This window comes from Solanum dulcamara, chromosome 5, assembly GCF_947179165.1.
Source record: "Solanum dulcamara chromosome 5, daSolDulc1.2, whole genome shotgun sequence".
NCBI lineage: Eukaryota > Viridiplantae > Streptophyta > Magnoliopsida > Solanales > Solanaceae > Solanum > Solanum dulcamara.
Genome location: NC_077241.1, coordinates 3,401,861 through 3,414,780, shown reverse-complemented (window position 1 = coordinate 3,414,780; position 12,920 = coordinate 3,401,861). Strand labels below are relative to the sequence as shown.

Sequence of the window (12,920 nt, the reverse complement as noted above, 5' to 3'; positions counted from 1 at the left end):
TTAGTAGAAATTGCTAAATATATCATAAAAGTAGATATACGCACGAGAGTTGAAAGGTTGTCACAAAACACACAAAAATCCAAACCATATATACAAAACCCACAACATAACTCTGTCTACAGACCTCTACAGATGATAGCATAGTCATATGACGGGACAAGGCCCCGTCGTACCCCTGACCAACATATCCAAATATACAGAGATAAAGTCAGTACCAAAATACAAGCTCCGAACAAGGGAGCACTGTCAACGAAGCTGCAAATATCCTAAACAGGTGGATCAGCAAATCGAACTTCGGTACCTGCGGGCATGTAACGCAGCCCCCCCGAAGAAAGGGGGTCAATACGAAAAATGTACCGAATATGTAAAGTATGAATTGTAATAAATAAAATCATAATCTGAATAGTATGTGCAGAAAATAAAATAAATGTTCAGAATTTCAAAATACTTTTCATAATCCCAAATCATATATGCAAATACATATGCCGTATCCGGCCCCATTTTATGGGACTCGGTGAACAAAACGTGGTCGCCCTCCTGTCATTGGCGCCACAACACATCATAACATCAGAGTAGGGAATATCTCCGTAACAAATCATATCATATCAGATGGCCATATCAAATCATATCATATCACAAACATATATGTACATGGCACAGCATAATTCCGTGGCATAACATTTACCACCCCATGTACATGTCATACCTGCCCCCTCACGTCGGGACACGGCGAATAATGCAGAGAAATACGCACGAAAACATATCCTGGCCCAGGCTCAGTGAAAGAATGGTTACAGTATGCACGAATAGAGTAGTGAGAAACTAAATGCAATTTAAATTACAAAATATTTATACAGACTCGATGGCATAATTTCGATAACAAATCATAAAAGGAAACTTGAATAATAATAATAGTACAAATACTTCCAAATATATTATGGAAATTTAACGGAGTAATTATTTATATAATATTAGGAAGCATAGCAAAAAGTTTCTTTCAAATTTTCCCTAACATAATCCAAACGGAATAACAACGAAAAATTCGGAATAGTGGGGCCCACCTCGGTCAAATGAGGTGGCACATACAAATCACGTGCGTTAGACTTCATAATATTATTTAGAAGAGTTTCAAGGTATTCAAAATTCATTTGTGCAAAATCTAGAAGTTTAGATAATTTTTTTAAAATTATTCATAATTACCTAATTCAATTCTATTGAATAGAAAAGGGAAATTTTCGAGCGTCGATTTCGAAGAGTAGATTGATCCCCGAGGTTCGTATTCACTCCTATTACATCTAGGACATGCCAAGAGAAGAAAATGTAAAACTTTACATACCTTTTTGACGTTTTACGGTTGTCCAAATTCAATTCCCGTTTCCTCCAAAATCTACAATTGGTCACATTTACCAATTACTATTCATAGGACTTTAAGAACTCAATTTTTCCAATACTTGTCTACAAAAATTTCGGCAGCATCTCCCCTATATATATGACAACCCCGAGATTACAACTCGGCCACAATATCAACAACCAAGCCAACATCAACACCAATTCCATCAATAATCAACTTAAACACACCATAACATAAATTGATGTAATTTTCCAATTAGTGTAACAACTTTCAACCAAACTTTGCATTTCCAAATAAATATGAATATTTCATGTTCATAATTAATTTCAACTCATTCCAACATAGGTGAAAAATATTCCAAGTAAACTATTCAATATTCATCAATTCCATATTTCACCCAAAAATTCCATAAATGCAACAAAACTATTACAATTCATTTTCTTCTTTCAACTTCATAATCAAATTCATTTCCTTCTTTCAACTTCATAATCAAATTCATTTCCTTCTTTCAACTTCATAATCAACAACAAGAATCCATACTTTTAATAACTTACCTCCATATTCTTATAATATCATACTAAAATTACATAATTCGTACAAACCATTTTAATACCAACTTACACCATATAAACTTTATTTATATCCCAAAAATCATAACAACAACTAACAAATTATACAAACTTATTTTTTTTCCATTTCATCACCTAACCCATATTTCCAACTTCAATTAATTTCATCCAACTTCCATTTTCAACATCAAATATTTATCATACTACTATTCAAATACTACACCAAAAATACTACACAAAAATTCAAGTCTTCTTGCCAACAATCTTACATACACATAACTTATTCATATGTCCAAATCCAACCATATAACTTCCATATTTCCATGGATTCTACACATCTCTACTTACTACAACATAAACAAACTTCATAACACAAAGAAATTGGATTAATTCTTACCTTTTCCTTCCAACTTCTTCACTTTACCAAAGCTTCAAATCAACCAAACAAGCCTCCTATCTTCCAAAAAAACTACACCATGTTGTAGAGCACCCTTGACTTAGTAGGAATACTAGAAAATTATAATTTTTGGGATGAAATTTGAAGGGGTAATTTTTTGGTCTTCTTGTCCGATTTTCTCTCTTGATTTCTCTTCTTTCCTTTGCTCTTCTTCTTTCTCAAATTGTGTAGAGAATTCTAGGATTTTATGACTAAGGCTCCCATGTGAAATTTCCATTTTGCCCCTCACCTTTCCTAATATTTCCAAGTTGAAATTCCACCTTTGCCCTTAACCTTTTATAGTATTTCCACATGTGAAATTCCAATTTTATCCCTAACCTTTTATGGTATTTCCACATGTGAAATTCCAATTTTACCCCTAACCTTTTATGGTATTTCCACATGAGTAATTCCAATTTTGTCCTTAATCTTTTATGGTATTTCCACATGAGAAATTTCAATTTTTACCCTTAATAAATTTCCAATATTTCCACATTTCAATTTAGTCATAAGAATTTTGTATCCAACAAGGTCAACCATAGCCTTGCCCTTGACTTATTACCATTATCCCCAAATTGTCCTAATGTGAAAAATACGGGTCATAACATTCTTCCCCCCTTTAGAACATTCGTCCCCGAATGTTAAACTGATCCTATAGGGGTTTTATGAATATCTTAGGGCGGAGTTTCCCTTCTTTTTTTTTTTTCCTGCTACTGCACATAGTTTATTGATTAACCAACATAGGTAAATAAGGAAATTAGGTTACCTGTGATCCCGTCTGGAGACGCCTCCTGATCCTGCCGGGTGGCCAAAGAATAAAGGCGATTCGAAGGACCGCTAGAACTAGAGACTCCGCCACGGCCTCTACCGCGGCCTGCTGGTGTAGATATACCCTGCCCCGTGGGGCGCATAGCTACCGAAGAGGATGATGACCCAGCAACTGATCCGGTAGGCCGTTCTGTGTTGGCTAACCCACCTTTATACGGACAATCTCTCATCATATGGCTTTGACTTCCACAAGAAAAACAAGCCCCTGTAGCACGATAGCACTCCCCTAGATGGTATTTGCCACAATAAGAACACTGAGGCCTAGGTGGCCTCGTCTGACCAGATCCTCTGTCTAGCTGCGAACTGGAAACCTTGAAACTCGAACCTACTGCAGAATATCCTGTGCCACCTGACCTCCGGTCTACGGACTGTGGAGGCATACTCCATGTTGGTTGGGTGGACTGTCCACTACTCTGTTGCTGGTATGGTCTGCCCCGGAGCTCTCCAGAATACCCGGTTGATCTGGCCTTCTTGGGTTGACTCCCGCTAAAGTATCGGTCAGACTGGTGTCCTCTATGTCTTTCCTCCATGCCCTGAGCATATGCCTGAATACGGGCGATGTCCATTCCTGGCTGAGCAGCCATCACCAAACAACTATCCACCAAGTACCGATCTAGGCCCATCACATATCTGTGCATCCTGTCAGTCATGTCAGCTACCAATACATGTGCGTGTCGGGCCAATGAGTCAAACTCCAGACTATACTCACGAATACTGCGTCCTCGCTGCTTCAATTGTAAAAATCTGTCCACTCTGGCTCTCCGCATCTCAGGAGGAAGGAAATGACTAATAAACGCCTCCGTAAACTCATCCCATATAGCTGGAGAAGCTAGTCTACCCCTGGACAACTCCCAGGACTCATACCAGTTAGCAGCTACCTCATGCAGTCTATACGAAGCCAACTCAACTGACTCTGTCGTGGAAGCTTTAATCAGACGCAAAGTGCGCTGCATCTCCCTAATGAACTCCTGGGGGTCCTCTTCGGGCTTTGTCCCGAAGAACTCTGGAGGGTTACAAGTCAGAAACTCACGAGCCCTCGAACTATCAGGCCTCTGTACCTGATCTCCGCCCAAACCGCGTCTGTGTTCCTGGCCTGCCACTAACCTAGTCAACAGCTGGACCGCATCCTGCATAGCCCTTTCCTCAGCTCTTGGCTATGGAGCTAGAGGCTCGGGTGCTGGGGCTCCGAAAACAGGTGAATCCGCCCTCTGATTTTCACCTGGGGCCGCCATAATTTCTGGCGGTGTAGCAGAGCTGGCTGTCGGGGGCACAGTCTCCCTCTCAGGCATCGATCGGGCCCTGGTAACTCTGTGCGCCCGACCAATCTCACCGGGTGCTACTGATTTTCCCTTTTGGTTAGCCGTCGTTTTCCTCGGAGGCATTACTGAAAATAATGACAATCATTTCGTTAGGAAAGAATCATCCTAATAATATAGCTCTATCGCACGATCTAAGACAAGAAGAAAAAGTAATATCCTAAATGTCCTGTAGCCTCCTGCTTATAGATGTGGTGCACAACACACCGATAAACAAGACTCTACTAGACACGGTCTGTAGACATTCCGAGGACCCAACCGCTCTGATACCACTTTTGTCACGACCCAACCCCGTGGGCCGTGACTAGTGCCCAATTTTGAGCACCCAAACGTACCCTTATCCCAAATTAGTCTATTTTTTTTTGAATAAACCAATGTAGTGATTAGTAGAAATTGCTAAATATATCATAAAAGTAGATATACGCACGAGAGTTGAAAGGTTGTCACAAAACACACAAAAATCCAAACCATATATACAAAACCCACAACATAACTCTGTCTACAGACCTCTACAGATGATAGCATAGTCATATGACGGGACAAGGCCCCGTCGTACCCCTGACCAACATATCCAAATATACAGAGATAAAGTCAGTACCAAAATACAAGCTCCGAACAAGGGAGCACTGTCAACGAAGCTGCAAATATCCTAAACAGGTGGATCAGCAAATCGAACTTCGGTACCTGCGGGCATGTAACGCAGCCCCCCCGAAGAAAGGGGGTCAATACGAAAAATGTACCGAATATGTAAAGTATGAATTGTAATAAATAAAATCATAATCTGAATAGTATGTGCAGAAAATAAAATAAATGTTCAGAATTTCAAAATACTTTTCATAATCCCAAATCATATATGCAAATACATATGCCGTATCCGGCCCCATTTTATGGGACTCGGTGAACAAAACGTGGTCGCCCTCCTGTCATTGGCGCCACAACACATCATAACATCAGAGTAGGGAATATCTCCGTAACAAATCATATCATATCAGATGGCCATATCAAATCATATCATATCACAAACATATATGTACATGGCACAGCATAATTCCGTGGCATAACATTTACCACCCCATGTACATGTCATACCTGCCCCCTCACGTCGGGACACGGCGAATAATGCAGAGAAATACGCACGAAAACATATCCTGGCCCAGGCTCAGTGAAAGAATGGTTACAGTATGCACGAATAGAGTAGTGAGAAACTAAATGCAATTTAAATTACAAAATATTTATACAGACTCGATGGCATAATTTCGATAACAAATCATAAAAGGAAACTTGAATAATAATAATAGTACAAATACTTCCAAATATATTATGGAAATTTAACGGAGTAATTATTTATATAATATTAGGAAGCATAGCAAAAAGTTTCTTTCAAATTTTCCCTAACATAATCCAAACGGAATAACAACGAAAAATTCGGAATAGTGGGGCCCACCTCGGTCAAATGAGGTGGCACATACAAATCACGTGCGTTAGACTTCATAATATTATTTAGAAGAGTTTCAAGGTATTCAAAATTCATTTGTGCAAAATCTAGAAGTTTAGACAATTTTTTTAAAATTATTCATAATTACCTAATTCAATTCTATTGAATAGAAAAGGGAAATTTTCGAGCGTCGATTTCGAAGAGTAGATTGATCCCCGAGGTTCGTATTCACTCCTATTACATCTAGGACATGCCAAGAGAAGAAAATGTAAAACTTTACATACCTTTTTGACGTTTTACGGTTGTCCAAATTCAATTCCCGTTTCCTCCAAAATCTACAATTGGTCACATTTACCAATTACTATTCATAAGACTTTAAGAACTCAATTTTTCCAATACTTGTCTACAAAAATTTCGGCAGCATCTCCCCTATATATATGACAACCCCGAGATTACAACTCGGCCACAATATCAACAACCAAGCCAACATCAACACCAATTCCATCAATAATCAACTTAAACACACCATAACATAAATTGATGTAATTTTCCAATTAGTGTAACAACTTTCAACCAAACTTTGCATTTCCAAATAAATATGAATATTTCATGTTCATAATTAATTTCAACTCATTCCAACATAGGTGAAAAATATTCCAAGTAAACTATTCAATATTCATCAATTCCATATTTCACCCAAAAATTCCATAAATGCAACAAAACTATTACAATTCATTTTCTTCTTTCAACTTCATAATCAAATTCATTTCCTTCTTTCAACTTCATAATCAAATTCATTTCCTTCTTTCAACTTCATAATCAACAACAAGAATCCATACTTTTAATAACTTACCTCCATATTCTTATAATATCATACTAAAATTACATAATTCGTACAAACCATTTTAATACCAACTTACACCATATAAACTTTATTTATATCCCAAAAATCATAACAACAACTAACAAATTATACAAACTTATTTTTTTTCCATTTCATCACCTAACCCATATTTCCAACTTCAATTAATTTCATCCAACTTCCATTTTCAACATCAAATATTTATCATACTACTATTCAAATACTACACCAAAAATACTACACAAAAATTCAAGTCTTCTTGCCAACAATCTTACATACACATAACTTATTCATATGTCCAAATCCAACCATATAACTTCCATATTTCCATGGATTCTACACATCTCTACTTACTACAACATAAACAAACTTCATAACACAAAGAAATTGGATTAATTCTTACCTTTTCCTTCCAACTTCTTCACTTTACCAAAGCTTCAAATCAACCAAACAAGCCTCCTATCTTCCAAAAAAACTACACCATGTTGTAGAGCACCCTTGACTTAGTAGGAATACTAGAAAATTATAATTTTTGGGATGAAATTTGAAGGGGTAATTTTTTGGTCTTCTTGTCCGATTTTCTCTCTTGATTTCTCTTCTTTCCTTTGCTCTTCTTCTTTCTCAAATTGTGTAGAGAATTCTAGGATTTTATGACTAAGGCTCCCATGTGAAATTTCCATTTTGCCCCTCACCTTTCCTAATATTTCCAAGTTGAAATTCCACCTTTGCCCTTAACCTTTTATAGTATTTCCACATGTGAAATTCCAATTTTATCCCTAACCTTTTATGGTATTTCCACATGTGAAATTCCAATTTTACCCCTAACCTTTTATGGTATTTCCACATGAGTAATTCCAATTTTGTCCTTAATCTTTTATGGTATTTCCACATGAGAAATTTCAATTTTTACCCTTAATAAATTTCCAATATTTCCACATTTCAATTTAGTCATAAGAATTTTGTATCCAACAAGGTCAACCATAGCCTTGCCCTTGACTTATTACCATTATCCCCAAATTGTCCTAATGTGAAAAATACGGGTCATAACATTCTTCCCCCCTTTAGAACATTCGTCCCCGAATGTTAAACTGATCCTATAGGGGTTTTATGAATATCTTAGGGCGGAGTTTCCCTTCTTTTTTTTTTTTCCTGCTACTGCACATAGTTTATTGATTAACCAACATAGGTAAATAAGGAAATTAGGTTACCTGTGATCCCGTCTGGAGACGCCTCCTGATCCTGCCGGGTGGCCAAAGAATAAAGGCGATTCGAAGGACCGCTAGAACTAGAGACTCCGCCACGGCCTCTACCGCGGCCTGCTGGTGTAGATATACCCTGCCCCGTGGGGCGCATAGCTACCGAAGAGGATGATGACCCAGCAACTGATCCGGTAGGCCGTTCTGTGTTGGCTAACCCACCTTTATACGGACAATCTCTCATCATATGGCTTTGACTTCCACAAGAAAAACAAGCCCCTGTAGCACGATAGCACTCCCCTAGATGGTATTTGCCACAATAAGAACACTGAGGCCTAGGTGGCCTCGTCTGACCAGATCCTCTGTCTAGCTGCGAACTGGAAACCTTGAAACTCGAACCTACTGCAGAATATCCTGTGCCACCTGACCTCCGGTCTACGGACTGTGGAGGCATACTCCATGTTGGTTGGGTGGACTGTCCACTACTCTGTTGCTGGTATGGTCTGCCCCGGAGCTCTCCAGAATACCCGGTTGATCTGGCCTTCTTGGGTTGACTCCCGCTAAAGTATCGGTCAGACTGGTGTCCTCTATGTCTTTCCTCCATGCCCTGAGCATATGCCTGAATACGGGCGATGTCCATTCCTGGCTGAGCAGCCATCACCAAACAACTATCCACCAAGTACCGATCTAGGCCCATCACATATCTGTGCATCCTGTCAGTCATGTCAGCTACCAATACATGTGCGTGTCGGGCCAATGAGTCAAACTCCAGACTATACTCACGAATACTGCGTCCTCGCTGCTTCAATTGTAAAAATCTGTCCACTCTGGCTCTCCGCATCTCAGGAGGAAGGAAATGACTAATAAACGCCTCCGTAAACTCATCCCATATAGCTGGAGAAGCTAGTCTACCCCTGGACAACTCCCAGGACTCATACCAGTTAGCAGCTACCTCATGCAGTCTATACGAAGCCAACTCAACTGACTCTGTCGTGGAAGCTTTAATCAGACGCAAAGTGCGCTGCATCTCCCTAATGAACTCCTGGGGGTCCTCTTCGGGCTTTGTCCCGAAGAACTCTGGAGGGTTACAAGTCAGAAACTCACGAGCCCTCGAACTATCAGGCCTCTGTACCTGATCTCCGCCCAAACCGCGTCTGTGTTCCTGGCCTGCCACTAACCTAGTCAACAGCTGGACCGCATCCTGCATAGCCCTTTCCTCAGCTCTTGGCTATGGAGCTAGAGGCTCGGGTGCTGGGGCTCCGAAAACAGGTGAATCCGCCCTCTGATTTTCACCTGGGGCCGCCATAATTTCTGGCGGTGTAGCAGAGCTGGCTGTCGGGGGCACAGTCTCCCTCTCAGGCATCGATCGGGCCCTGGTAACTCTGTGCGCCCGACCAATCTCACCGGGTGCTACTGATTTTCCCTTTTGGTTAGCCGTCGTTTTCCTCGGAGGCATTACTGAAAATAATGACAATCATTTCGTTAGGAAAGAATCATCCTAATAATATAGCTCTATCGCACGATCTAAGACAAGAAGAAAAAGTAATATCCTAAATGTCCTGTAGCCTCCTGCTTATAGATGTGGTGCACAACACACCGATAAACAAGACTCTACTAGACACGGTCTGTAGACATTCCGAGGACCCAACCGCTCTGATACCACTTTTGTCACGACCCAACCCCGTGGGCCGTGACTAGTGCCCAATTTTGAGCACCCAAACGTACCCTTATCCCAAATTAGTCTATTTTTTTTTGAATAAACCAATGTAGTGATTAGTAGAAATTGCTAAATATATCATAAAAGTAGATATACGCACGAGAGTTGAAAGGTTGTCACAAAACACACAAAAATCCAAACCATATATACAAAACCCACAACATAACTCTGTCTACAGACCTCTACAGATGATAGCATAGTCATATGACGGGACAAGGCCCCGTCGTACCCCTGACCAACATATCCAAATATACAGAGATAAAGTCAGTACCAAAATACAAGCTCCGAACAAGGGAGCACTGTCAACGAAGCTGCAAATATCCTAAACAGGTGGATCAGCAAATCGAACTTCGGTACCTGCGGGCATGTAACGCAGCCCCCCCGAAGAAAGGGGGTCAATACGAAAAATGTACCGAATATGTAAAGTATGAATTGTAATAAATAAAATCATAATCTGAATAGTATGTGCAGAAAATAAAATAAATGTTCAGAATTTCAAAATACTTTTCATAATCCCAAATCATATATGCAAATACATATGCCGTATCCGGCCCCATTTTATGGGACTCGGTGAACAAAACGTGGTCGCCCTCCTGTCATTGGCGCCACAACACATCATAACATCAGAGTAGGGAATATCTCCGTAACAAATCATATCATATCAGATGGCCATATCAAATCATATCATATCACAAACATATATGTACATGGCACAGCATAATTCCGTGGCATAACATTTACCACCCCATGTACATGTCATACCTGCCCCCTCACGTCGGGACACGGCGAATAATGCAGAGAAATACGCACGAAAACATATCCTGGCCCAGGCTCAGTGAAAGAATGGTTACAGTATGCACGAATAGAGTAGTGAGAAACTAAATGCAATTTAAATTACAAAATATTTATACAGACTCGATGGCATAATTTCGATAACAAATCATAAAAGGAAACTTGAATAATAATAATAGTACAAATACTTCCAAATATATTATGGAAATTTAACGGAGTAATTATTTATATAATATTAGGAAGCATAGCAAAAAGTTTCTTTCAAATTTTCCCTAACATAATCCAAACGGAATAACAACGAAAAATTCGGAATAGTGGGGCCCACCTCGGTCAAATGAGGTGGCACATACAAATCACGTGCGTTAGACTTCATAATATTATTTAGAAGAGTTTCAAGGTATTCAAAATTCATTTGTGCAAAATCTAGAAGTTTAGACAATTTTTTTAAAATTATTCATAATTACCTAATTCAATTCTATTGAATAGAAAAGGGAAATTTTCGAGCGTCGATTTCGAAGAGTAGATTGATCCCCGAGGTTCGTATTCACTCCTATTACATCTAGGACATGCCAAGAGAAGAAAATGTAAAACTTTACATACCTTTTTGACGTTTTACGGTTGTCCAAATTCAATTCCCGTTTCCTCCAAAATCTACAATTGGTCACATTTACCAATTACTATTCATAAGACTTTAAGAACTCAATTTTTCCAATACTTGTCTACAAAAATTTCGGCAGCATCTCCCCTATATATATGACAACCCCGAGATTACAACTCGGCCACAATATCAACAACCAAGCCAACATCAACACCAATTCCATCAATAATCAACTTAAACACACCATAACATAAATTGATGTAATTTTCCAATTAGTGTAACAACTTTCAACCAAACTTTGCATTTCCAAATAAATATGAATATTTCATGTTCATAATTAATTTCAACTCATTCCAACATAGGTGAAAAATATTCCAAGTAAACTATTCAATATTCATCAATTCCATATTTCACCCAAAAATTCCATAAATGCAACAAAACTATTACAATTCATTTTCTTCTTTCAACTTCATAATCAAATTCATTTCCTTCTTTCAACTTCATAATCAAATTCATTTCCTTCTTTCAACTTCATAATCAACAACAAGAATCCATACTTTTAATAACTTACCTCCATATTCTTATAATATCATACTAAAATTACATAATTCGTACAAACCATTTTAATACCAACTTACACCATATAAACTTTATTTATATCCCAAAAATCATAACAACAACTAACAAATTATACAAACTTATTTTTTTTCCATTTCATCACCTAACCCATATTTCCAACTTCAATTAATTTCATCCAACTTCCATTTTCAACATCAAATATTTATCATACTACTATTCAAATACTACACCAAAAATACTACACAAAAATTCAAGTCTTCTTGCCAACAATCTTACATACACATAACTTATTCATATGTCCAAATCCAACCATATAACTTCCATATTTCCATGGATTCTACACATCTCTACTTACTACAATATAAACAAACTTCATAACACAAAGAAATTGGATTAATTCTTACCTTTTCCTTCCAACTTCTTCACTTTACCAAAGCTTCAAATCAACCAAACAAGCCTCCTATCTTCCAAAAAAACTACACCATGTTGTAGAGCACCCTTGACTTAGTAGGAATACTAGAAAATTATAATTTTTGGGATGAAATTTGAAGGGGTAATTTTTTGGTCTTCTTGTCCGATTTTCTCTCTTGATTTCTCTTCTTTCCTTTGCTCTTCTTCTTTCTCAAATTGTGTAGAGAATTCTAGGATTTTATGACTAAGGCTCCCATGTGAAATTTCCATTTTGCCCCTCACCTTTCCTAATATTTCCAAGTTGAAATTCCACCTTTGCCCTTAACCTTTTATAGTATTTCCACATGTGAAATTCCAATTTTATCCCTAACCTTTTATGGTATTTCCACATGTGAAATTCCAATTTTACCCCTAACCTTTTATGGTATTTCCACATGAGTAATTCCAATTTTGTCCTTAATCTTTTATGGTATTTCCACATGAGAAATTTCAATTTTTACCCTTAATAAATTTCCAATATTTCCACATTTCAATTTAGTCATAAGAATTTTGTATCCAACAAGGTCAACCATAGCCTTGCCCTTGACTTATTACCATTATCCCCAAATTGTCCTAATGTGAAAAATACGGGTCATAACATCATCCCCTCCAATTTTTCTATCAAACTCAAAGGATTCAAGGCTCCTCATTGAATACCAAGAATCAAGTTTTCTTAAAGTTTCACTCTAAGGTATGTGGGTTTTCATCCATGAGTTCTTCCACCCATGGGGTCCAAATGTTTTTCTCAACTTTGTATTTCAATTCAAAATAATGAAATCCTCCGGGTTTTA

General features: G+C 38.2%; 1 protein-coding gene across 13 annotated transcripts; it reads right to left on the bottom strand.

The window, feature by feature from the left end:
• LOC129888806 (uncharacterized) lies at positions 1–12,713 on the bottom strand. Of its 13 annotated transcripts, XR_008766719.1 has the most exons (7): positions 12,084–12,713; positions 11,103–11,247; positions 9,982–10,067; positions 8,006–9,451; positions 6,220–6,270; positions 5,099–5,184; positions 4,356–4,568 (listed from the first exon to the last, which is right to left on the bottom strand). XR_008766719.1 is itself a non-coding variant. In XM_055963829.1 (6 exons), the coding sequence occupies exons 4-5, from the start codon at positions 9,198–9,200 to the stop codon at positions 6,248–6,250; spliced, it is 1,218 nt and encodes a 405-aa protein (XP_055819804.1). In that variant the 5' UTR covers positions 9,201–9,451; positions 9,982–10,067; positions 11,103–11,247; positions 12,084–12,713; the 3' UTR covers positions 4,356–4,568; positions 6,220–6,247. The 13 variants fall into 13 exon arrangements, 10 of the variants coding, with proteins under 10 accessions (XP_055819805.1, XP_055819802.1, XP_055819804.1 ...); XR_008766718.1 differs by lacking the exon at positions 6,220–6,270; XM_055963829.1 differs by lacking the exon at positions 5,099–5,184.
• Positions 12,714–12,920: the final 207 nt, after the last annotated feature.

Excerpts from the sequence above, each read along its gene's own strand:
- LOC129888806 (XM_055963820.1), bottom strand. The coding sequence starts at position 9,200 with ATGCAGGATGCGGTCCAGCTGTTGACTAGGTTAGTGGCAGGCCAGGAA. Across the intron at positions 5,185-8,005 it reads GTCTCCAGACGGGATCACAG|GTACCGAAGTTCGATTTGCT; the intron begins GTAACCTAATTT and ends ACATGCCCGCAG.